Here is a 25,774-nt window from a genome sequence, read left to right as displayed (position 1 = left end):
TTCACTTTTTCTATTGTGTCTTGATGGTATTTGTGACGCCTGGGCTTCCCTTTCACGCACACAAATCCCAAATCCAAGCTACAAAATGACCATTTTAAGCTTACTGGTGGCATGTCTCTATAGTTAAAACAAGCACCAGAGATAAGCATTATTATATATCATCCATCCATTATCTATACCGCCTATCCCTTTCGGGGCTGCGGGGGGCTGGAGCCTATCCCAGTTACAATGGGCGAGAGGCGGGGTACACCCTGAACCGGTCGCCAGCCGATTGCAGGGCCACATACAAGGACAAACAAACATTCACACTCACACTCACACCTACGGACAATTTAGAGTCATCAATTAACCTAATGAGCATGTTTTTGGTCTGTGGGAGGAAGCCAGAGTACCCGGAGAGAACCCACGCATGCACGGGAAGAACATGCAAACTTCACACAGAAAGGCCCCGCCTGACCCGGGGATCGAACCGGCAACCTTCTTGCTGTGAGGCACGCGCACTACCTGCTGCGCCACCGTGCAGCCCTATTATATATCATATCAAATATAATTCTATACTTGATGTTGATGTGAAACTAGGAATGTGTGCATAAAGTGAGTTTTGGAGAAGTGCCACACCACCACAGCTGTCCACTTGGCCTGCTATAATTGTGCTTAGGCACTGAAAGTACACTGAGCAGCATGCAAGAGGCAATTAAACTGCTTTCTTTAGCCAAAGTGCTCACAAGCTAACATCTCCACATGACATGACACAATGTCATCATGACATCCACTGTTGCAAAAACCGATTGCAAATAACATCAATATAAGGGAACAACATTGGATATTTTGCTGTAGGTTGCATTTATATAGTTTTTAAATATCAACATGTCATATTAATTGGAACACTTTAATACCTTAAACTAACTGAAAAATCATGTTCACTTCCTGTTGTAAAATGTATGTTTATTTGTTTTGGGGTTTTTCATTCAGAAAGATTCTTGTTGTTGTTGTTAATGTTGAGAACCACGATGTTGTTTGTGATGTTAAAAGTAACACAGGTGGTGGCTGAGCCACTCGTCTCAGACATTATCTTTAGCCATCTTTTGGTAATTCTCTTAAAGAAAGCATGGGTTCCATAGACTGTTTACATGAACTTCACCTTGCCTCAGACAGCATGCACTTTTCTGAAGAGAGCCACAGCCTTCTTTTCTTCTTCATGGCGTTTTCTAAGGACTTCCAATGTGGCAGGCTGGGACTCGTCCAAGCCCTCCAAGTACGAAGTGTGCTCAGTGAAGCCTGCGGACTGGTGTTTCTGTTTTGGCTGAGACTGTATGGGGGGTTTGGCTATGGTCTTGGCATACTCCAAGGCCTAAGATTGGAAGAGAGACAGAGACAGAGCCACGTATGTCTATGTACTCACTGATCACCATATACTGTACAAGCTGCTGTCAATGGTGCTGGTTCTTCAGAAATGTCTGTATGACGTCTGTCTGTTTTCAAATTTCATGGTGTTTCTCTAATGAACAGTGCAACATGTATGCCATTGTTGTATAACTTTACTGTTATGTTAAAATGTAATACAGTAAATATAAGGTGGAATTGTCCATCACCAACAGTGTAAATGTTAGAATGTTTTCATTTTGTGAAAAATGTAAAAATTTCATAAAATTCAAATCAAATCCTGTTCCTGTCTCATAAAGTGGCACAAGTGGACTATTGAGCTAACCACAGCAACCTATGCTGCCTGGCCTGCCTGGCGAAAAGATGGAAAGATAACATCACTCCAACAGGATCCTGGCATAAACTAAAACACTACGTTCACAACAAAGTGCCAAGAAGCCTAATAAAGAGTACCATCGCCTTGGTGGATCATGATCATTTATAGTATCACAAATATGACAAATATTTGTCACATGACCAGTTTGCCATTGTGGCTATGAAGCAGGGCTTCTAATAAGTAGCAGGTAGTAAGTTGGCAGTAGTTGAGCATGATGAGCTAGTTATTGGTAGTGAATAAAATGGTGGCACATATTAATTGATGGTGAAATGTGAACAATTAGAGTAATGATGTTAAGGCTAACAGCCTGCCCTGTAAGGCTTTGACAGACAGGTCCCAGGTTGGGACAATACAGTGACATTCTCCCTCATCTCATACACCCTTTCTTTGCCATTTTGTTTAGTCACAACTTGTCTCTCTTACACAACCACAAGCATACTTGCCTGTTTTGAAAGGGACATGTGTTAGGGTTCACACACACACACACATGCACACACACACACACACACACACACACACACACACACACACACACACACACACACACACACACACACACACACACCTTCATCCTGGGAACTTTCTTGTCATTGCCTTCCGGGTCCTTGGCCGGTAGAAAGGGAATCCTACTTATCTTTTTGTTCCGCTCGCGGATCACATTTGAATACAGCCTCTGTTGTTTCATTTTCTCAGCATGATGATGGTGAAAGAGTGAGAGAGGGAGTGAAAGAGAAGGACAGCGAGAGAGAGAGAGAGAGAGAAACAGAAGCAGATTATAAAAGGGGATTTAATTAACTGAGCCATTTCTCCCTTACAGCCCTTCTCATTGTGTTCCCCTCTGCAGAGCCTCTCCACACAGCCCAAAAAAACAAACACAGCGAGCCATTCAGTAGGCCTATCAACATTTACACATATCATTCACTAATAGGCTTGGCCCTAGAGAGGCACAGGGCTCAATCTAGTGTAAATTGGCCAAACATGCTCACTTTATACAACTGGGGATTAACAAAAGTATATCAAAGCACAAAGAGCACTTAACTTCTTAGGGGTATTCTCATTTGCTTTGTAAATGGTATTCTATCTGTGGAACAGCATAGCAGCCTTTAAATGATGAACACGGGAGCTGGGAGAGGGTCAGTGGATACACACTGGCACTAGAGGACATCAGGAGGCTGACTGGATGAAAGCTAATCATGTTTGTCCTAACAATTTCTTATCACATTTTTTTCTGTGTGAGTCACTTCTTATATCTGATATTGCCTAACAGCAAATTAAGATATCATCCTGAAATGTAGCACAGCCTTTGTATTATTTTCATTTGAACCATCTTCTATGTCTTGGCTAGAAAATCTGCCAGAGAAGCTCTCAAACATAGAAAGCAGAAACATGTAGATGCTACAGATGGATTTCTGCCTCATATTGGTGAAAAGCTCTCATAAAATGATGAATGCATGTAAAAATATACCAGACAGCCGACATGGAAGTTGCAGGGGTAGATGTGAATCTTTCTGCTTGTTAGCTTCTGTCTGCCCAGTAGGATCAAGGAATAACTCGACTTTGTTTCTCTCTCTCTCTCTCTCTCTCTCTCTCTCTCTCTCTCTCTCTCTCTCTCTCTCTCTCTCTCTCTCTCTCTCTCTCTCTCAATCAATCAATACTACAGTTTGTTTTAGCTTTCTGTTTTGAGTGTAGTTACTGTTTGTCAAGAGAAACATTTGCCAAAGAAATTGGTAAGTAAAAGTTTTCAATTGATGTTTAGGATCCAATTGTGGTGTAAAAACTGCTTTGGAAGTTCTCCTCCTCAACAAGAGTAAGATTTCATGGAAAACAGAAGCCACTGTATCAACAACTCCAAAGCAACATGCATCAAACGACATCACATGGCGAAAACAGAGAGCACTATGACTAAATTATATTCACCAGTAGTCCACAAAACACTAACACGCCTGCTTGTGCATTATTCAGAGGCACCTCAATACTACATCTGTGCAGTTTCTAGGTAAATATAAATGAACACACCTCATACAAACTGATGGGTCAGTGACAATTTCTGCTGATATGACTCTGAGGTCAGGTCAGTACTTACTGTCTTTTCAATGGCTTTATAATCCGGACCCAGGCCTTGTACATGTATATCTGATTTCAGCTGTTTGTAGTCTTTAAGACTGTATGCCTGAGAGAGAGAGAGAGAGAGAGAGAGAGAGAGAGAGAGAGAGAGAGAGAGAGAGAGAGAGAGAGAGAGAGAGACAGATGTAACTTGACAATCGATCCGACTTGTGCTATCAAACATCAAGTGACACTTGTGATCACTTACTTTGAAACAGACTTTCTTGAACTGATTTGCATTTGTTTGACAGCTGTCAAAATGGCACCATGCTACTAACAATGAAATCCCAACTGCAATTCTGATCAATGTAGATATAGATTACTGTTGTCATGTTTTTAGTAACTCTTAATATGTGGCTCCAATAATGGCAATGTCCGTCTGTCAGTTGGTCTTCCACTTTGGTCATCACCCAAGATGATGAAGCCATGAAGCTAAGCTCAACGATAGTGGCTGTCTAGGTCATGCTAAATAAACCCAGTTTACTCCAAATAAACAAGAGAACTAGTAGTAGTTAACATTAGTTTGTGTGCACTATTTTTCCCCAGGTTAAGACCAAAATTCAATTCAAATTGGCACAAACAGTATATGAGTTTGTGAGGGATTTTGCCTTGGCACCATCTACAGCTTAACATAGTGTTTCTGAAATGATACTGAAGCACTCACAGACATTGATGGTGAGCTGAAGCTGAGGTCATACAATACAGGCAAAGGCACTGGTGACTGTGACTGTGTGTGTGTGTGTGTGTGTGTGTGTGTGTGTGTGTGTGTGTGTGTGTGTGTGTGTGTGTGTGTGTGTGTGTGTGTGAGAGAGAGAGAGAGAGAGAGAGAGAGAGAGAGAGAGAGAGAGAGAGAGAGAGAGAGAGACCAGGCAATCCACATGCTGCTGCAGACAAAAAGGAGCTAAACATTCCAGATTGTACTGGCTGCTTTTTGGAAGGAGGATTTTCATTTGCTTTAGCCTTTGGCCATGGACACAACAGGGTACCTTTCTTTCCAAGCCTTCTCCCCGCTTTCTCCAACGCTCATCTGCTTTCATGCCCAGGTACTGCAGCCAAACTGCTTTACAAATTGGGCCTGTAATCTCATCAGACATGATGGCTGACATGGTGGGAGAGATGGGAGGTCAAGGGGTGGGGAGTGGTGGGCACCACAGGAGGACCATGTGAGGGCTCCAGCGTGAATACAACTAAGCACATAATCATACGTTCTAGCCTTTCATGGGTAACTCAATTGTTAGTTGTTAACTGGTGTGGAAAATATGCTGTGCTTTGCAATGTTAACAATAAACTAATTTATTTTTTCACATTAGTGCAACATAAATATGATACATTACACATATAATCAATCAGAGTTGAGGCCTGAATTTCCCTGTTTTGCCATGACTGGCATCCTAATGCTGTTGGGCTCATGTTGGCTGTGTAGTGTATCATTTGCTGAGAGCATGGCCAACCATGTGTAAGGTTGTATCAGCTGAGGCTATTAGCTTCAACACAGATAGATCACATCATTTTCTTGTATTATGGCAGTTAAAGGATCACTGTGTTAGATTTAGAGGGATCTATTCACAAATATATGGCAGCCATGGAATCTAATATTCATAAGTATGTTTTAATTACTGTATAATCACTTGAAAATAATTATCAACAATCCAAACACTGAGGGTCTTTTGCCTTTTCTTGCGACCACTGGAGGTTCGCCTACAATCTGCAACCTCACTGCTAGATACCAAAAATCCTGCACACTGGTCCTTTAAAGCATGGCTGCTAAAAAGATTGAAATGATAAAAATATCTTTATTTTTAAATGTTTGTTCGCAGTCAGTTTACACCAGTGCTGAGAGTAGTTTCACCAGTGAGACACACAGTAACTAGTACAGCATTTCTATTTAAATAAGTCTTCCACTTTGAGTTAGAAACTGTTAACCAGAACTAAGTTTGACTTATAAAACAAGTGCTTCCTAAAGCCAAGGCACGAATAATGATAATAATAATCCTCACATGGCTTGACTGTCTATGCAAATACTTTGGAAAAGGCAGGATGACTGAGTCACTTTCTATAGCATACTCAAGACCCACCTGCACAACTGAGTCTGACAAACCAAAGGAGAGGGGAAAAAACAACAACAGCCAAATCATTAAATGCAAATGGGCATCTTTAGTGGCCCTGTGCCTCACAGACTCTCTCCCTTTTAATCACCTTATCCTCTAACACATCTTCAAATGGCTTTTCAGAGCCTGCGGTTTATATAGTCATCATCTTATAGCAATTAAGTGAATCTTAGTGGAGCTAGACAATTAACCTGATGTTTTGTGCCCTTAGTCACCAGAACACTCCTGCTGGATTAAGCAGTCCCTGCATGGAGACAGCTGAGGGGATTATTTGTGACTTCAAAGCAGCATTTATTTGTGTAACCTCTTGTGTATGTGGGGATTAAAGGGAAATGCCACTCAGTTGAAGAATTCATGTGTCACTTTTGTTCGGTGAAACTGCATAATGAGTTATTTTGCTAAACTGAATGTGATTATTCAGTATGTGCCAGTGAGTTTTGTGGTCCTCAAGCTGTGTTTGAACACAAATTAAAATGCATGGATTTTAAACTCAGATAGAGGGTTTTATGTGTGTGTGTGTGTGTGTGTGTGTGTGTGTGTGTGTGTGTGTGTGTGTGTGTGTGTGTGTGTGTGTGTGTGTGTGTGTGTGTGTGTGTGTGTGTGTGAATACACAGATAAATACATATATAACTGTTGTACATCATAGGAAAATGTGTGAACATATAATATCCTTCCATTCAGGACACTAATGAAGCTCACAGACACACCGACCTTATATGCGACTCTTGCCTTCAGCTGCTTCTGTTTCTCCATCTGAATCAGGTAGCCATCAGAGCTGCTTCTATGGATGGGGTAAGCTGTGCTCACAACCTGAATGGGGCTCAGCTCAGGCTCTTTTCCAGTCATTGGCTTTTCTATAGGAGGCAGAACTGTGTAGGAGCCCAAACCCAGTGACGAAGGGGTGGTGGGTGTCCTGGGGAGGTTTTGTGGAAATTGCTTAATGTGAACCTCACCTGGACTCCACATCTGGTCCTCCCTTCCACAGGATAATGGCCACTTTGATGCAGTTGTCCTGAAATAGAAAAATAATTGGTGGATAAAAAATGAGGGGTCCCATGATAGTAGTTTACTTGACAAAAAAAAATTAAACAAATCATGATTCTTCATATTATAGAATTTTTTATGTATTGCCTATTCACATGGTGCATCAATCAGATATTTTTCAACTCCTCTTCTTTGTCTCAGTGCTATTGTTGTCATTTGACACAGAGTAGTGTGTTGTCATCTGTCTGTGTTTCACTGTTGTGTTGTAATTGATTCGGTTCTTCCAGTATTTTGTTGTTTTTGACTTTATTTGCTCTATTGTTTCTACTCAAATACTAATATTTGATGCCACAGTGATCAAGACTTCCCAATATGAATATAAAATGTAATATCATTTTAATCTTTGATCAGTTAAGAAACAACAACAAAACTGTACAAATGGTTCACCTCTGCCATGGTTCAGGGCTACTCTCCTGGTTTCGGTGGTGGGGTTGCGCATTTACCCCTTTCTGTGACATGTGAGAGGACTTCCCTGTATTTATTTGTCCATACCCAGGGGACAATGCAAACTCAGCTTCAGATGCTGGGCTCCAATGAAGAGATGCTACGTCGGTGACGGAATCCTGGTCCTTCTGCTGGAGTAACGGAAGGAGATGGGATGAAGCGTTGAGGTTGATGTTGAGGTGGAGGGTCGGAGGCAAAGGTTGTGATGAAGTCATCTTCTGAGGTTTTGGCTGAGTGACAGCGGCTGGTCTTTCTAATAGGGAGCTCAGACAGTGTCCCCGCTCAGCTCTGACCCCCAGGGCAGGGGGCTGTTGCTTTTGAGGGGGGTTGGAGTACTCCTTCTGCTGGGATTTCTTCCCTTTGCTGATCTGGGTGACCTGGGGTTAGAGTGGGATAAAAATCATCATTGATGTAGAATGCCAGAGCAAGCGTGTAACATGTTTTTCCACAAAAACATTCACACCAAACAGAAACCAGACAAATTATAATAATAATTATACTGTATATTAACTAAAATATGTGTTTAATTTTGCAATTGTCATATTCAAAGACTGTATATTTATATATATTTATATAATATACTTAACTCCTCTGCATTTCTGAGATATGCTAACTTTCAAAGTATGGCTTGGCCTATTTCTGAAGGTGTATGTGTACAAATGATCAACTCTAAATCTATCCATTTACACCACAAAAACAACAACAGACAAGCTCTATAAAAAGAGGCAGAATTCTTTCCCTAGGGTAAGAAGGGCTGGCGCTCTTCTTTGCATGATCTCACCAAATTATTTAGCAGGAGGTCTATGAGCCTGTGTCTCATGCATCTAATGCTGCTGATTTAGCAAACACCAGCTTTGCCCATTCTAGTGGGAAAATATTCATACTCCTCTGCTTGGCAGCGTTAAGGTGGCTGCTCAAGTGCTCAAAATAATAATGCTTCTACAATTCTCTCCTTTTTCACTCCGACTCTTTTTATTTTTTGAAATCGCCTCTGGCGAGCCTCAGTACAACAACACCATCAGTGTTTGTGTCCACATTCCCCAAAGGTAATTTAAGCCAGGATTGTAGTGTCCCTGCTGGGCAGCAGCTAGGTGGCCCTTGCTGGAACTTCAGCAATTATGCTTTCATACACAAACTCCACACTAGATTTTACCAGATGTCACACATTGTTTGGGCTGATATGTCAACCAAGTGAAAAGAACAGGGGTTTCTTGGCATTTCCTTAAGCGTTTCATGCAACTTTATATAGATAACAAAGAGAAAGCAACATGCTGATCCAGAAGAATGTTGAAATAAACAGTCTTTATATGCTTTCTGTCTATACACGGGAAGTGCAGCCTTTACTAAAGCCCATTAAAACCTATACAACTAAACCTACACAGGCGTATCAATACTGCACCCATTTCTATCAATGCCTGTCTTCTTCGACCACATCATATTACATCAATTTACTGTTTCAGTTGTTCCTAATGTACCCATTTGTGGCATGGAAATATGTTCTGTTAATGCTGTAATGAAAATCATTTAGTTAACTTCAGGACTCCCCTCAGTGGCAGAGGACCATCTGAGTGGATCAATGATATTGACAGGCTGAAGACTTTTTCACTGAGTGCCACTAATTCTGTGAGCTTGAATAGGTGAAGGTCACAAGGAATGAGTGGATCCAGTTGTAACACATCCATCAATAAGTGTGTTTGTGATTGCATCTAATAGGCTGAGAAAAATTCAGGGCACCGTTGGACAAACCACCTAAACCTTATGCTGTTTCATGGAACAGTGTGATGTAGTATGTAAGCTGTATTGTCCTTTGTCTCTAGCTTTCAAGTATATTTTTATGCTTTTGGCAATTACTGAACCAAAAAGGGGGATCTTTCTGAAATGACAGAGAGACCTCTAGACATGTGGGGGCTGCTTCAGATGATCAATAGGGAATGAGCAGTTGTTTGAAGATCAGGTGTCAGTGACTACTGTATGTCCAGGAGTGTACACACTCACACACACAAACACTATGTACCTCTCACCTTTACCCATTCCCCCGCCATTGCCTTTTGTCACACATTATAAACATCCCAATCAATTGGAGCAAATGATCCGGCCTGTATTGCATTTCGAGCATCGTAAGCTGTGTAATATCTTTTCTACTAAATTGGGAGGCCCATAATTGCTTCTCTGTGAGACGATGTCACAACAAAGTCTGGCAATTGCAGCTAGCTGTATTACCTCCTGTACCCGGGAAACATCTGCTTTTCGCAATGAAGACTTCAAAGGATCTGTGGATCTTGAATTGCATTTAGCTGCTATTGTGGCCAGCCCAGGTAATCTTGATTAGGTGTTTAGACTGAGGCAGGGTATACAGTGGCAGAGAGCTCCCCAGAGCTTTGGACTAAAGCTATTAAAAGATTGTACATTATGTTCCCCTGGCTTTGAAGTAAGGGCCTGCAAGAGGAGAAGGGACTCTAAGGGGTGAGTGCAATAGCAGAAGATTGATCTGCTACTTCTGTCTTTATCAAAGGAGGCCCAAGCCCCAATGAAGCCAATCATTGCTACCGCCACTCTGCCACTTGGCTGGGCTAAACATTTGCTGCATTAGGAAATTGTGTACATATAATAACATGTCTAATTATCACAAGTTGCCTTCAGAGGGCAGTTGTCTTCAAAACACCAAATGGAAAATTATAAAAGGGCCTAGAAGCAACCGGCTTGCCTGGATTCAGACTGATTTGTGAAACTGACGCGATTTGTACATGGAAACATCTTTTGCAAGGAGCTAGAGACAAGGACGGGTGGGAGGAAGCAGAACAAGTTATTTGATAAAAGATTATTAGGAAAGGTTATCCTAATTGTGAAACATTGTTTTTGTTTTTTTAAGATCTCTGTCACATTTGATATTACATTTTCCAAAATTTGCACACTGAAGGTAGAAGAATAAAAATTCTCAAATGTTATTTCTTTGATCTTCAACTTCTCATTTAGCATGTATGAGCATAAACAGTCCTATTCCAAAACAAGAGGCCAGAGAACAAAACTCCAATCTGACCAAGAAACATCACCAGTAGATGCTGTCTTCATATAATCCAACAGACTGTGACTCTGCAGACACTACAACAGTCTACAGTCACAGTTAGCTATGCATTTGATTCAAGTGTGCATTTAGCAGTTTAACCTTGAGCACTTGCCACTGTGCCACTTAGTTCAGTCTCTAATTCAGTAATTATTCAATAATGTTGGTTAAAAGACGTTTCATGACAATGACAATGAGTCCTTTTTCCTGAGAAACCTCCTTATGTTCATGTCAGCAAGTCTGTTCAATACAAATCTCATATGTTTGTTCTGTTTTGGGGTGGATTGTCACTGTTAGCATGTTAATCACAAAGCTGCAATGAACTGCACTTTTGAAATAGATTTTATTAATTTTGATGAGCTTGTTTCTAACATGTTGTTTTTAAAAAGTCAATTTTGGTAAGGTTTGTTGATATATTATACTGTTTTCATAACACACCCAACTAATTGATTAATCTTACTGTAATAGACTACATGCAAATTGGTGCCCCCTTCTTTTGTGCCCTATGTCCCCCATTAAGTAAGACATGTCCATGGGGAGAAAGGGCAATGGAAAACTAATAAGCGAATTCAGAGGGAAAATGACAAAACACAAGGGTTCAGGAGAGGGAAAGGCTCTCGCTCTGTTTACCATTGCACAAAGCTAACGGCTCTTGACTATGTAAATGGTGATGATATGAGACATTGTAAAGGGCTGGGGCTCAGATGGGTGAACAAGGTTGGGGGTATTATAGCCAGCAAACAGTCTTGTGGCCCGACAAATGGGGAATGCGGGCCATCCTGACCAATTATGCCACTGTGCCAGGTGCAGGGATGTCTGAGAGCCTATTGGTAACCATGCATCTCTGATGTTCTTGTTGTACACATCAACTCATAATAAGCACTGCTTAGCCAGACATGGCTCTTTTCACATGGTAGAGGAGAAGGCAGATAAAAACAGCTATGCTCCTCTGCCAAATTAATTTTCCGGACTGGGTCAGAGCAAACATCATAGGATATTCTCTTAGTTGTTGTCTGAGATGACAAAAAAAGGCATATAGATAGCAATAATATTATTAAATGAGCATGAGCTTGGCTGATGCAGAAAGGAAATAAATAGAAAAAAAAACAAAAAAGCAAAGAATCTTAGCCTACATTGCCCTCATGCAAAAGCTGCATTCAAGCAACTGCCCATTAATGGTGTCTCTGAGATTAGAATAAGCTTTCAGGGATAAATATATTGACACTTGACTACTTTTCTTATCACCTGAGTGCACAGTCACCAGATCTCTACAAAAGACAATTGTTGTGTACACATGATCAAGCCCCAGAACTGACCTCTGTGTTAAAGCATCTTAATTCTGTAGATTCAAGAGGTGTAGTTAACTTCACCAATGGCCTATAAAGCCATGAGCACTGCCAAACACTTCACAAAAACTCAAGTGTAAACTCTCACAGTTTAAACTGGGTTTAAAAAGACAACTGTTTAATATTTCATTCCAGTATCTTCAGTAGTCTGTCCCCAGTCAAACCTAATCTTAAGTCATGCAAGTCTAACAATAGCTCAGCTGCACATGAATGATTATTAGTGCTAGTGCAGCTCCTGGTGTCTGTTTTTGTAATTGCAACCTGTTTCAAGAGAAAGCATGCCTGAGGGAGACCATTACTGAGCTGTCTAAGAGTTTGATGGCAAATTTCAAAGATCAGATTCTCATTCTGTGATTTTAACCGTAACCAGGTGCTACTGAGAAAACTCTACATCTTATACACACCTTCTTCATGTTATGAGGCGTGTCCTGCTTATGTGCATGCACCATCACATAGGAGACACATTTAGGCATGTTGCGTCCCAGGGTTATTTTGTTGCGTTCCACTATGTTCTCTGTGAGTCTTTCTAGCTTTTTGTTTGACAAATCCTGAGGACTTGACAATGCAGATGTGCTCATGTGCTGTGTGTGACTGTGTCCTCCCTTTGAGAGTTTCAGTTCTTGCTGGTAGTAAGTCTTAAATTCTTGGAGGTACATAGCATGTACGTCTTCTGTCAGCTCAGGAGACCTGCTAATATTTTCACCATCATCATCACAGCTATTCCCACTCTTCTTTCTGAATCCTCTCTGTGAAATGTTGTCATGTTCATTTTTAGTGAAATTGTGGGATGGCCTTGAAAGGTCAGCCTCGGGTGATCTAAGTTTTAAAGCATGGTTGTGACCCCGGGGAGATATGACTGAGCTATTCTGACCATCTTGTGGGTGTAGGCTGTATGACTGCTCAGACTGATTGTCAGCCATATGAGGAGTCACCACAACAGCTGGGCTTGTGTAGACAGTGTATCTGTATCCTCCTTTCATTACCAGTCCCGGTCTGTCACCACATGCCTGACTAGATTTCTCTTTAGGGACTTGGTAATATTCCTTGTCAGAAACTTGTGGACTCTCATTGAAGTGGCCAGCTCCTATCAAGTTGGTCCTCCAGTTGGGGTCATAGCGCAGGTCAGAATAGGCATCATCAGCTGGCACCTGGCTGCAAAGTTAAAGAAAGACAACAGCAATAAGGATATGTTCAATACAACTCACCTGAGACTAATGTATGCATGCAAGTGAAAGGTCTATTGGTGATGAGAAAATAAATCAAAGAATATGTCCAAGTATAGTAGTCTTAATCATATTGCTAGTGATTGATTTCATTGTTGGAGAGCAGCTTCATTAATGAGTGTTGTAGTGTTTTCGGACACCTGAATGCCACATAAGCCTATAGTGAGAAGTCAAAAGAACAAGGGGCATTACGCCATAACTGTATGATAAATGAAGTGACAGCAGCAGCACCAAAGCTTTGTGTGTGTGAGACTGTTTGAAATGGAGCAAAAACTCTCATCTAAACGAAGCTCGTTCTTGTTTTAATACACTGTTTTTAAAATGCAATGTGTAATAGTGTGGACATAGTGATGGCGCATCACTGTTCTACTTAGTAGTTGTAGTCTATCATACAAGAAGAAGAAAATATTGAAAAAATGAAGAAAATGTTTGTCTAAAAACGTTTCTTGTTGAGGTTTGGATGGTGCCTGTATGCAGCATCTTTAATTTAAGTGATCTGTGATCTGTCTGAACTACTTGTGCTTGTTTTTAGAGACGCTAACAGATGTTTTATACTCATGCTACAATTTTGTGGCCCGTGCTACAAAACTTTCACCCTCTGTAGCACCAGTGCTATGTGCAAAAGAGTTATCGTACAGCTCTGATTAGAATGATGGTGTCCTCAAAAAAGAGAGCTAGACCTTATCAGAGACTTCTGAAACTGAAACAGACGAGGGGGATTATGAGCCTGTATTTACAGATAATTTTCGTATTTTCACCTCCAGGCTCACTAATGAGAGTGTATTTGAGAGCTACTAGCAGGGGAATGGTTCACAAACGGCAATTTTCAGCTTATGAAATGGATTGAAAATTGCAGGCTAAAATGCTCTTTCTGATGGTGATGAAAAGATCTCATTAAAATAAATAGCAGAGAGCCTCTTTGCCTAATTCTCTTGCCATGATGCTGTGCGTCGGGGGGAGGGTTGCCTAGGTGTAGGGCCCTTCACTTGGATGAGGCCAAAAGGGTAAGGGATGTCTCTCTAATGACTCAGACTCAAACAAGTTGGAGAATGCATTATAGACAACATGCAGCTGAGCGTGATGCCTTCAACACTGGCAAAACACCACAGCCTTATTTCTTGCCCAAGATACAGACACCTAAATACAAAGACTTCTGAAATAATGTGACAAAAACTGAATGGGAAAATGAAAAAACTGGTCTCATGGACAATACTCAAATATCTTTTTCAATATTTTGAGTGAGATAGGTGTAAAATGTAGTGAAGAGGGATGAAAGGAGTTGCTTAAATAGGAATCTTTTGCTTGAATGAGGAATGCCCATTGCATTTGTAAAGTATGCAGTGGCAATGTGTGAAAAGGTTTACCCGCTTTGAGGAGGCAGTAGAGAGGACTATGAGAACATGATGATGGGAATGGGACTGTGTGCGCTGCCTTGGCTCTATGAAATGGAGCCTTTTGTGAGAATATGTCATGGTCATTTTCCTCTGAAACAATGTACTTTGGAAACGGACCCACACTTGGTGGGCATCAATCTGCACGGGTTAATGACAGGAAAATAGAGAATGCCCCTTTTCTATTTTGGAGGGAAATGACTATCAGGCAGTGTCTGAGGGAACGAGAAGAGGAGACAACGATACGAGTCGACAAGACTGCAAAAACAGATGTGGTGTTGTGCCTCACCACAGATGCCTACATCTGCTCTATGAAAAGAGAGAAAGAGAGATCTCCTTTACTGCAACAATGATCCTTGTTAATGGACCATGAGTGACCACTTATTGTGATCCACCCAAACAAAACAAAAATCTAATTTCCCTCAAAAGAAAGCCGTTATTCTGAAAGCACCCGAATTACCATCGGTGTCTGCATCTCATTAAATAACTGACACCATTTCATTGTTAAGTGATGAATGAAGGCTATTTATCTTTTATCATCCATGTGCTGTTTAAAAGTAAAAGCTTTGATTGCTGCTGCAATTCTCCTTGTTGTATTTCATCTAAGCAGCACTATTATCTGCTTAATTTTAATTAATTTGTCACAGACAGTGAAAGTAACTGTCCAGTTCAATTGGTTAATTGAATAAGGTTGGGCACAATCCCATGCTGGTGAATTGCTTATAATGCCACATGTTCATAGAACTATTGTGAAACACAAGGCTACACACAGACTGTGATGAGTCAGATTTTTTCAAAACAATGTCTATACTTCATTCATCTCTATAACAACCAGATGCGAAATTAAGTATTAATCAAAACAGAGTAAATAGTTATTTTGATACCTTTTTTTCCACCAGGAATAAAGACTGCAGGTTCAGTCATTAGCAATTGTTCCACTAAAATCAATTACTGCCATCTACTGGCCAAGCTGCATAACTCTATATCAGAATAAGTCCTATGTTCTGGACACACCGTGCTGCTGGTGTAAATACCCACTAATGCACCAAATTCACCCAACAAATGTACTATTTATTAGCTAAAGGACACAGACAAGCAAGGAAGTGAAAAATGCGTATGGATGTATTTTGACATTGTACGCAAAAATAAAAATCTAGAATATTACCAGTTCAGTCTTGTAAGATGAGCCGTAATCCTTGCTTTGCTGACCCTGTTGAGGGTCTAACTTTTCCGCAGTGACATAAAGGTGTATTCAGGGCGTGTTCATTATAGCCTGACACCACTGTTGGGCATCATTTCATGTGCAACAGAACATTCTTACGATCACAACTGACTGCTGCAAAGCTGGGCTGCTTTTTGTCAAACACAAACGGAAAATGTGGAACTTACCTTGTTGCTTCTCTTCCCTCTATTTGTGTATCCACATATTCATTCTGTAACACGGTGGGGTTCCTCTTCACATTGAGGTGTGTTGCTTCATCTAGGCTGTCATAAATTTGAAGCTCTTCAGTTTCATCATTTGCTTCTTCATCCTCTCTGTCCCCATGTTGCAAACTGTCAGCATGCTCCTTATGAGGCAGTATGTATTTGTTTTGATGGATACACATTTGTAGCTGCTGTTGGTAAGCTCTCTCCTGGGCCAAGCTCTCTGTGTCAGACTCCACAGAGTCCCACTGGACCGCCAGAACTGCTTGCCTCAGAGAAAGATGCTTCTCTTGCTCAGTTTTGAATATTTGACACATCTTTTCCCGTTTGAATCCTTTATCCATTGTTCTGTTGCAGGTGGACAGCCTGCTTCATGAAGATGATCATCTATGTGATAACTTACAAAGTCTGCAACCAACAAACAAAAAAGAACACTTTTTTGCACAAGATGACTAGCAGACTCTAAGAGCTGAAGTGTGTTGAGCATTTATTTAATGGCTTTGAGCTCGTCACTGAATGCCTGCAATAAAGATTTATAAACATTGTCTAAAAGCATAAGACTTCTGGGAGTCTTTTAAGTTTTACCAGCCTCAGATGAAGGAAATAGTTTCATTTCTGTAGCCAAGCAGTGAAGTTCTGCTTGCATAGTCACTTTCTTTCTAGTTTTCTAAATGACAACTGAAACAACATGTACTGATGATGGGAACTAACGGAGGAAATAATAATAAATTGCTAATACAGTAACATTAATGATGGTTCCATTCTATTGACTTTTTCCAGTCATGACTTGTGAGCAGGTTTGCACAATACCAGGACCCTGAAATTGATGCCTAGTCCACACTTCACGCAGGTATTTTCCAAATCATAGATTTGTATACATGTTTTGGCTCTCTGTTCACAAAAAGAACAGTTTTAGGTCACTGAAAGTGGAGCTTTTGGAAAAGTCCCTCCAGGGTGAACCTCTGTTTGCAGTGTTGATGTGTAAACAAGGAAAACTGAGTTTTTGGCTTGTGATGACAGAGTGTGCACTATTATCTCCTTTGTTTGCCATGATAAAGGCAGGTAATGCCTTCATTCTGAAGGAGAGGATGGATGAAAATATCAGGCAGGGTGTGATATGGACACTGTGCATCGCCTGGTGGGGAAGGATGGGAACAGGACCCACCAGGCGATTGTACAGTTCACCAATGGTCGGCACAGAGATGGCCCATGGAAGAAAAGCAAGAAGTCACAGGTCTGCAATCATACAGGGATCTGCCACAGAGACATATCTCAGCAAAAGGTTTGGATTTAGAAATGGTCATTGCATTTATTTATATATTTTTTTAAAGAATGACAGATAAGTGGTCAGCGAGGGGGGCTGTTTGTTTTCTTGATATAGGAGGAACACTCAGTGTTTCTACTTCAAAAGGAATGTTAAGAAAGCTTCTAATCTACAGTTTCCATGTCCTATTGTTGTTGTTTTCTAAGTTTTAAAAGAGCAGTTTGTTATATTGTTCATGTTACACAAAAGTTCATCTTTTATTTCATTAAACACAAGAGATTTCAGAGACAATGTGAAGAGGAAAGGTATATTTTTATTTTGCAGGGCAAAAAGCCCACTGCATTTTTTGTTTTTTATAAGATTAATTTACATCCATTTGTGCAACACTGATTCTAAAAAAAATCCTGTCGTTGATCGGTGTACCCTATTTTTCAGTAGATGTCCTGGGAAGGCAGCTACTTTCAAAGCTGAGGAGGACAGTCATTGACTTGCAGTTGTGTTAAATGTTGAAGGATTTTTTGTTATTTTGCTCAGTGCTTATTGATATAATAATTGTTGCTATTGAAAATGATGGATGTTATTTCTGAATATCAGGAAGTTTATCGTGCTGAGTGTACTTTGACTGGTGGGGACATAAATCTGCTGCCTGATGAATGGGAGGATAGATGCTCTTCTAGATATACACTAACCAGTATATTATCGTTTTACTTGACTTTATTAGCTCCAAAACTCTGATAAATGTTTGGAGGGACATGAATCCAGATGTTAGCAAATTTTCATGGGTTAAACCAAATGGCAGCTCCAAATCCAGAACAGATTTATGGTTTGCAACATCTGAAATTGTGAAGTATGTATCAGACGGGTCTCTTTGTAGCGCTCCCTTGACAGATCATTGTTTACTGTAATATTGCACATTTGGTCTACTTGCACAAATTTTTTTTACTGTTTTTTGCTGTAAATACTGTACTTAGTTATATTGTATTTTTATTGTATGATATATTATATAACTATATTTAGTTTTACTTAGTTATATTTTTTATTTTTATTCCTGTTTATATTTTTTGTTAATTTTCTAAATAATTGTGTGTACATCCTGTGTTTGCTGTATGTTTAATTGTTACTACAACAAAATAATTTCCCAAATTGGGCTCAATAAAGAAACCGTCTAAGTCCGTTCTTAGTCTGTTTTTAAGATCTCTTGTGTTGAATTGAATGAAATGTATTGAATCCAAAAAGTAGTGGTAAGTAAAGATTATTGGAAGTTTAACATTGACCTGAGAGATGAGGAATATGTTAAAATTATCAAAGACATAATAAAGAAAGTCAAAGGAATATTGTAGAATGTAGTATGGAGCCATCATTAGTTACAGACAGATGTATAAAAGAAAACACTATTAAGATCTATTCGCAAGTCGATTTGGTTTCCATCATCCTGGGAGGGGAGACATGCATACGTCTCTGATTCAACATTCTGTTGAGTATGGCATGTGCCTTTTTGATAGTGGAATAAAAAAACAAAGAGCACGCTCCGACGTGTACCTGCAGGTAGCCTTCTGATTGGGCAACAGCATGCCTTTTGAGTTAAGGTTACGCTATATCGCCGCCTGTTGGTTTGGCGTGCTCTTGTCAGTGTTTCAATAGTATTTTTGCATTTTCATAATTATGGATTATGGAGATTTTTTAACTGTTCTTTGTAGAAGGAGGGAGGGAAAGCCCATTAAAAAAGAGTGTACATGTGGACTAGGCAGGAGTAAAACTGATTGGGAACGTTACCTAAATGAAAGCATTCATTGCTTCGGAGGGCACCCCACCGACAGAAAGTGAAATAACTTGGTGAGAGGAACTGTTTCCTCGGTTGAATCTCTCAAACCAAAGAACGGTAGCTGTTCTATATAACCGCACCTAACGTTCGTGAAGTGGAAAATAGTAAGGTCGTGCTAGGGTCGACTGTTTCTTGCAATTGCTGAACGATAGCATGACAGATGTTTAAATGTCGCTTAACAACAGTATTAGAGCTGCCTGTCAGATAGCTTTGCAGGGACCGTATATTTTGCAAAATGACGCTAGCGTTCGTGTCAAAACAAAGTTTTAACCTCGTAATCTACTGCATTTACAGTAACACTGGAAAGAAACATTCCGAGAGTAAAGTAAGAGAATCGACTCAGACACTCACCTGTTTGCCTCCAGTACTCGCCCCAGTGCTACCATGGAAACGCCGACGCGCAAACGCTGCCATCTAGCAGTCTTGATTGAAGTTCCGACTTTCACGTTCTGACGTCAAACGTATTTTCGCGGCAGACATTTTGTCACAGCCGGACAGAAATGTTGAAGCTGATACTTCTTAATGGCTCTAAAACTGAATAGTGGCTCCACTCCACTTGTCACCAGTAAGTCGTGCGTTCAAGCGAGCGAGTACCAGACTCCTGAAATGGAACACTTAAATGGGATGGGGCAGTGACTTATGACAGCCGTGCTTTTTATGGTGGTTCATGTCTACCGTGTATATGTTTGGTATTGATTATTAGAGACCATCTTAGTTACTGTAACCTAAAACAACGCCACTCGGCCTGAGAGAGAGATGTGTCACCATTTCACTGTTGCATACAGCAATATACTGCAGTCACTTAATAGGTGTTTGGAATACAATGGCCAAAAAAGTCGTTTTGCTAACAAGCGAGTCTATACGGATTGCCTGACATATATCTGCAGGTGAAACGGTCGACAGAGCCGATTTACCCCAGTGGTCGTTCGGTGCGCAACCAGGTTTATCTTTGTATTAATCTTAATGTGGCTGAAGGATTTTCACCTTTTCACCACCGTTTCATGTGGAACTTGATATATTGACTTTTTTTTTTTTTTGTCTAAGTTCACTTATTCAGTTGCTGTGGCAGTTTGGTTGCCTTTTACAAAACTTCTTTGTCAGGTTTAGAAAAAGATGAAATTGGGTTAAAATACACCATTTCACTATGTTAGACAGGCTCCTCTCTCATATGCCCATTCCCAGTCCATTTTCCTTAAGTCACAAATATTTAGATTAACATTAAAATTAATACATTAAAACAGCACAAGTGGTCAGTCACAACATAATAATGTTGTTACACAACACTAACACTGGTATCAGATCACATAACCCTGTGATCATCAGTTTATTTGCAAGTCTCACATCATGCCCTGTACCTACATTTCATGGTGTCTCTACTGAAATGTTCATCATACTTGTATCTCAGCATAAGTCACCTCAAAATTTTTCAGTGCCCTTCCTGTAAATGAGGTTCATCTTTACTTTTGAAGGCCTTTGCAAAGCAGAAACAGACGTATGGAGGGTTACAAGATTTTTTTATTGTCAAGGCAGTGACATCTCAGTATACAAAACACTTAACCAGACATGAACTGACAGCTCAGCTGTGTCAACTACAAGTTGTTCCCCAGTGTCGCAAACAATGCAATAAATGTGATCCCTGAACCCCATTTAAATTCTTTAAATTACACTCTTTAGCTAGTGCTACAAGAGGGTTACTTTCTTTGAAAACATCTTTCAGGAAGCAGAAGCTGAAACAATGCAATGTTTAGTCAACCTCCTCAATGGTTGGTCCAGAGGATCCACCACCAGGAGCTGCACCACCAGCTCCGGAGAAGCCACCAGGCATTCCCTCTGGCATCCCACCAGGCATGCCACCAGCACTCTGGTACAGCTTGGTGATGATGGGGTTGCACACCTTCTCCAGTTCCTTCTGTTGATGTTCATACTCATCCTTCTCAGCAGTCTGCAAAAAGACATTTAAATGTCAAGGCAAATTCATGCGGTTTAAAATGAAGTAAAAAAATAAATACATAAAAAATATTTACCTGGTTCTTGTCCAACCAACTGATGACCTCGTTGCACTTGTCCAGAATCTTTTGTTTGTCATCATCACTGATCTTGCCAGCAAGCTTTTCATCCTCCACAGTGGACTTCATGTTGAAAGCATACGATTCCAGGCCGTTCTTAGCAGAGACCTTGTCACGTTGGACATCATCTTCAGCCTTGTACTTCTCAGCTTCCTGAACCATACGTTCAATGTCCTCCTTACTGAGACGACCTGTCAAAACAAGATCAGCATTTAATTATCCATTACTGAAATAACACTGCGGCTGCACTTGAGTTAGCAGTTTAATTTTTTTTGTATCCTTGTCATTAGTGATCAGACAACCTGGGAGCAAAGTCAGACATTGTGGCACAGTACATTTGAGATTGTGCTTAAATTCAACTCAAAACTCACCCTTGTCATTGGTGATGGTGATCTTGTTCTCCTTGCCAGTGCTCTTGTCGACAGCAGAGACATTCATGATGCCGTTGGCATCAATATCAAATGTCACCTCGATCTGGGGAACACCACGAGGAGCAGGAGGGATGCCTGTCAGCTCAAACTTGCCCAGCAGGTTGTTGTCTCTGGTCATGGCACGCTCACCCTCGTAAACCTGTTGGAAGTGTACAGGGTTAACCAATTTAGCCACAATGTGTCTATAGTTGCACCAACATTATTGTGACAAGACATCCAATAAAGGTTTGGGCCACCTTGGGTCTTGAAACCACTGGTGAAAAAACAAATGCCAAGAAGAAATGTCATCACAGCAAAACTCAGACAGGTATAACATGACATTGTGCTTACCTGGATGAGCACACCAGGCTGGTTGTCAGAGTAGGTGGTGAAGGTCTGGGTTTGCTTGGTAGGAATGGTGGTGTTGCGTTTGATCAGGACAGTCATGACACCTCCTGCGGTCTCAATACCCAGGGACAGTGGGGTGACGTCCAGAAGCAGCAAGTCCTGCACATTCTCAGACTTGTCACCAGACAGGATGGCTGCCTGGACGGCTGTAAATAAGGATGAGTGGTTAGATTTGGAAACCAACAGACGGACATCTTTCATGTTAACCATCAACAAAAATCTTTTTTAAAAATCATATCTGGAGTTCCAGTTGGGTGGATAAGAAGCTAGACACTTACCAGCTCCATAGGCCACTGCTTCATCTGGATTAATGCTCTTGTTGAGCTCTTTTCCATTGAAGAAATCCTGGAGCAGCTTCTGGATCTTGGGGATACGGGTGGAGCCACCGACCAACACGATGTCATGAATCTGTCCTTTATCCATTTTGGCATCACGCAGAGATTTCTCCACGGGGTCCAAGGTGCCACGGAAGAGGTCAGCGTTCAGCTCCTCAAAGCGAGCCCTGGTGATCGAGGTGTAGAAGTCAACTCCTTCATACAGAGAGTCGATTTCAATGCTGGCCTGGGTGCTGGAAGACAGGGTGCGCTTTGCCCTCTCGCAAGCGGTGCGCAGACGACGGACAGCTCTTTTGTTGTCACTGATGTCCTTCTTGTATTTGCGCTTGAACTCTGCGATGAAGTGGTTGACCATGCGGTTGTCGAAATCTTCCCCACCGAGATGAGTATCTCCAGCAGTTGACTTGACCTCAAAGATACCATCCTCGATGGTCAAGATGGAGACATCAAAGGTGCCTCCACCAAGATCAAAGATGAGAACGTTTCTTTCAGACCCAACCTGAAACGAGTGTTAGAATATTTCAAAGCTACTCACTTATGATTGATCACTGTTTTGTTATGTACAGTGGACATCAAGTGTGGTTGAATTGTTCTGAATTTTATTTACCTTCTTGTCCAACCCATAAGCAATGGCAGCAGCTGTTGGCTCGTTGATGATACGCAGAACGTTGAGCCCAGAGATTGTGCCAGCATCCTTAGTTGCCTGACGCTGAGAGTCATTGAAGTAGGCAGGTACTGTAATTACAGCATTATTGACAGTCTGCAAAAGAAAAAAAGACAAAAATTAGTACAATCATATCAAAATGGGAATTCTTATCCAGAGCTATGCCGAATAACATACTTTTCCGAGGTAGGCTTCAGCAATCTCCTTCATCTTTGTCAGCACCATAGATGAGATCTCCTCTGGGTAGAAGGACTTTGTCTCACCCTTGTACTCAACCTGGACTTTGGGGCGGGTGTTGTCGTTGATGACATTAAATGGCCAGTGCTTCATATCAGACTGCACAACTGTGTCATCAAACCTGCGGCCAATCAGTCGTTTGGCATCTGAGGGAGACAAAAAGACAGTTCATACAGATATTTTTTTTTAAACAAAAAGAAACACGCTCTATTGTGGCCTATTATTAATAAGATCACTCAGATACTCAAGATTTGGACAGAAAATTCTGGTGGCAGAAAAATCATCAGTGTTCAGAAGTGCTTTCATAATGTTTTCCAACTATTGCTGTGAATGAACAAAACATGTTTTATTTTGAGATTACGGGTTTGTTTCTGCTTTTTTCCCTGCTCATCTGCTGTACCATTGCAATATTCATTGATAATATATTTTAGCATTACTGCTATAAGGTTCATATAACACATTGACTTTTATCTCTGCATTTCATGATGTTCAACTATTTAGTAAATGTTAACAGTATTTATTGTATCGCTGCAATCCGTTACGACTCATTTTAGTAATTAGCTTGTTTGTAAATTACCCTTGCTAAGTGTTAAGATAACTGGCTAGCCTACCCCATATTGATATGCAAATGTTTCTTTGTGCTTCGTTCCTGAAACTATAGAATTATGCACCACTACAGTGTACCATTTGTACAACTTTTACTATTTCCATTCTGTAAGTAAAGCACTTATATCCAATTGATAGGAGTTAAAATTTGAAAACGGTTTGTCCAGCAGCAGAAGTGACTGTGACTAACCTTTAAGGTAAGCAGGTAGGGTTGGGTTTGACTTTGAGGTGCTCAACTATTGTGACAACAAATTACTTGATAAACAGGTGTGACAAGACTGACAAGTCGACAATATCACTTGTTCAGTACTGAACACTTACCAAAGACTGTGTTGGTGGGGTTCATGGCAACCTGATTCTTGGCTGCATCACCAATCAGTCTCTCACTATCCGTGAAGGCCACATAGCTGGGTGTGGTCCTGTTGCCCTGGTCATTGGCAATGATTTCAACTTTGCCATGCTGGAACACACCAACACAGGAGTAGGTGGTCCCAAGATCAATGCCAACTGCTGGTCCCTTTGACATATTTCCTAATGAAAACAGTTCATTTGTTAGCCGTGGATTCAGATTGACATCAGTCTGTAGTTTAAAACTTGCACAAGGCAAAACATTCAGCCCATGACAGTGAGGCACAAATACCAGTTAGAACACTACAGTTCAGTACACTTCAGCCGGACAAAGAAATGCTGAATAGCAGAACCAAGGAAATGATTATACAAATCAAATTGCATTCAGGGCACAAACAATTCTTCTGCACGTTAATGTTTTTGTTTTATAAACCACTCTAGTCTTTGAGCAACTCAGTCACTAATGGACTATTGTCTTTATCAAACAGTATTATCAATATAAAAGGATATATGAAGCTCGACAAATCGGCGTTTAAACGTGGAAATAAACATAATGGCTGACCACGCTGCAAGAGAAAAGGTATTGTGAGAAAATGGCGCTAGGTCTGGTCCAACAATGAGCCGTTAAGTTTACCAGACAGCCAGTTAAAACCGGAAACTGATAAAACCAACTTTCTATTCCACATGATCGCAATAAAGCAATTAATATACTGCTAGCTTGATCACTAAAAAGCTCGGCCTACTTTCAAGACCAACGACTTAAATCATACGCAAGGAAATAAGGCCACTGTTCTGAAAAGGAGTAACCGGAAGTCTCTGCATTCCCGCTGACTTGACTCTAGTTGTTCGAGAACATTCTCGAACGTCTCAGACTCCCAACCCCCACCCTCCCAACGGAAGCGGGTGCTCGGGAGGACAGCCCGGTTAGACGCCTGTGAATCTGGTCATCTGCGACATTATTTATACGTTATCGTTTGTATTCAACACTAGTGATTTAAAAGACAATTACATATATTGCCAAACTGCGACAGTTACTAACAAATATACTAAAGTTAACGGAACACACAATTGGAGCGACCCACGAGGGTTGTGGAAATTATACAAAAATATATACTTATTATTTACGATTCATCCACGGATAACTTACCGAATTGTTAATCCGAGGATGACTTTGGGTGTTGGGTTGGAGTGGACTGCGGCGACGTTAGCCTGTCCTCGCCGTTATGAGAAGGGAAAGGGGGATATGACCGTTAGCGGAACCTTATATATTACCGGCAAAGCAGCCAATCACACGTCGAGTTTTCGAGTCCATCCTTAACGGTCCACCAATGATATTTAGCATACGTAATGACGTTGAAATACATCCTGGCCATTATTTCACAATCACGATGGCCGACCACATGCCCTGAATGGAAGCATTGTCCGGAGATAGAAAATGTATTTAGGCTAACGATGTATTTATCTATTTGAAGTATTAGTGCGTGTAATTTGACATGGCTGAATGATTTTATACTCTTATTCTTGCAAGGAATAAAGTTCCGCACAGTTCTGACATTGTAAGCGGCTAACTGGGACTAGCTACGAGTGATTGTGAAAATCGAAAGTAACACTGAACGTCAAATATTCTAAATATTTTTGTTCATCTATCGTTTTTAAGGAGCGTATAATGCAGTGTACATAGATTATAAATGGTGTGTTTTAAACGACTAA

The 25,774-nt window shown here is 40.8% G+C and overlaps 2 protein-coding genes across 2 annotated transcripts; both read right to left on the bottom strand.

Moving 5' to 3' along the window:
- Positions 1 to 1,147: 1,147 nt before the first annotated feature.
- jhy (junctional cadherin complex regulator) lies at positions 1,148 to 19,462 on the bottom strand. Its single transcript, XM_070983624.1, has 8 exons — positions 19,342 to 19,462; positions 15,869 to 16,312; positions 12,270 to 13,017; positions 7,402 to 7,835; positions 6,682 to 6,982; positions 3,844 to 3,929; positions 2,325 to 2,454; positions 1,148 to 1,351 (listed from the first exon to the last, which is right to left on the bottom strand). The coding sequence occupies exons 2-8, from the start codon at positions 16,246 to 16,248 to the stop codon at positions 1,148 to 1,150; spliced, it is 2,283 nt and encodes a 760-aa protein (XP_070839725.1). The 5' UTR covers positions 16,249 to 16,312; positions 19,342 to 19,462.
- Positions 19,463 to 20,487: 1,025 nt separating this feature from the next.
- Positions 20,488 to 25,319, bottom strand: LOC139344453 (heat shock cognate 70 kDa protein). The gene is made up of 9 exons (XM_070982645.1): positions 25,212 to 25,319; positions 24,038 to 24,247; positions 23,051 to 23,256; positions 22,817 to 22,969; positions 22,153 to 22,708; positions 21,818 to 22,020; positions 21,428 to 21,626; positions 21,015 to 21,247; positions 20,488 to 20,932 (listed from the first exon to the last, which is right to left on the bottom strand). The coding sequence occupies exons 2-9, from the start codon at positions 24,240 to 24,242 to the stop codon at positions 20,735 to 20,737; spliced, it is 1,953 nt and encodes a 650-aa protein (XP_070838746.1). The 5' UTR covers positions 24,243 to 24,247; positions 25,212 to 25,319; the 3' UTR covers positions 20,488 to 20,734.
- Positions 25,320 to 25,774: the final 455 nt, after the last annotated feature.

This window comes from Chaetodon trifascialis, chromosome 16, assembly GCF_039877785.1.
Source record: "Chaetodon trifascialis isolate fChaTrf1 chromosome 16, fChaTrf1.hap1, whole genome shotgun sequence".
Taxonomy (NCBI): Eukaryota; Metazoa; Chordata; class Actinopteri; order Chaetodontiformes; family Chaetodontidae; genus Chaetodon; species Chaetodon trifascialis.
This window is presented reverse-complemented; position numbering and strand designations above follow the sequence as displayed.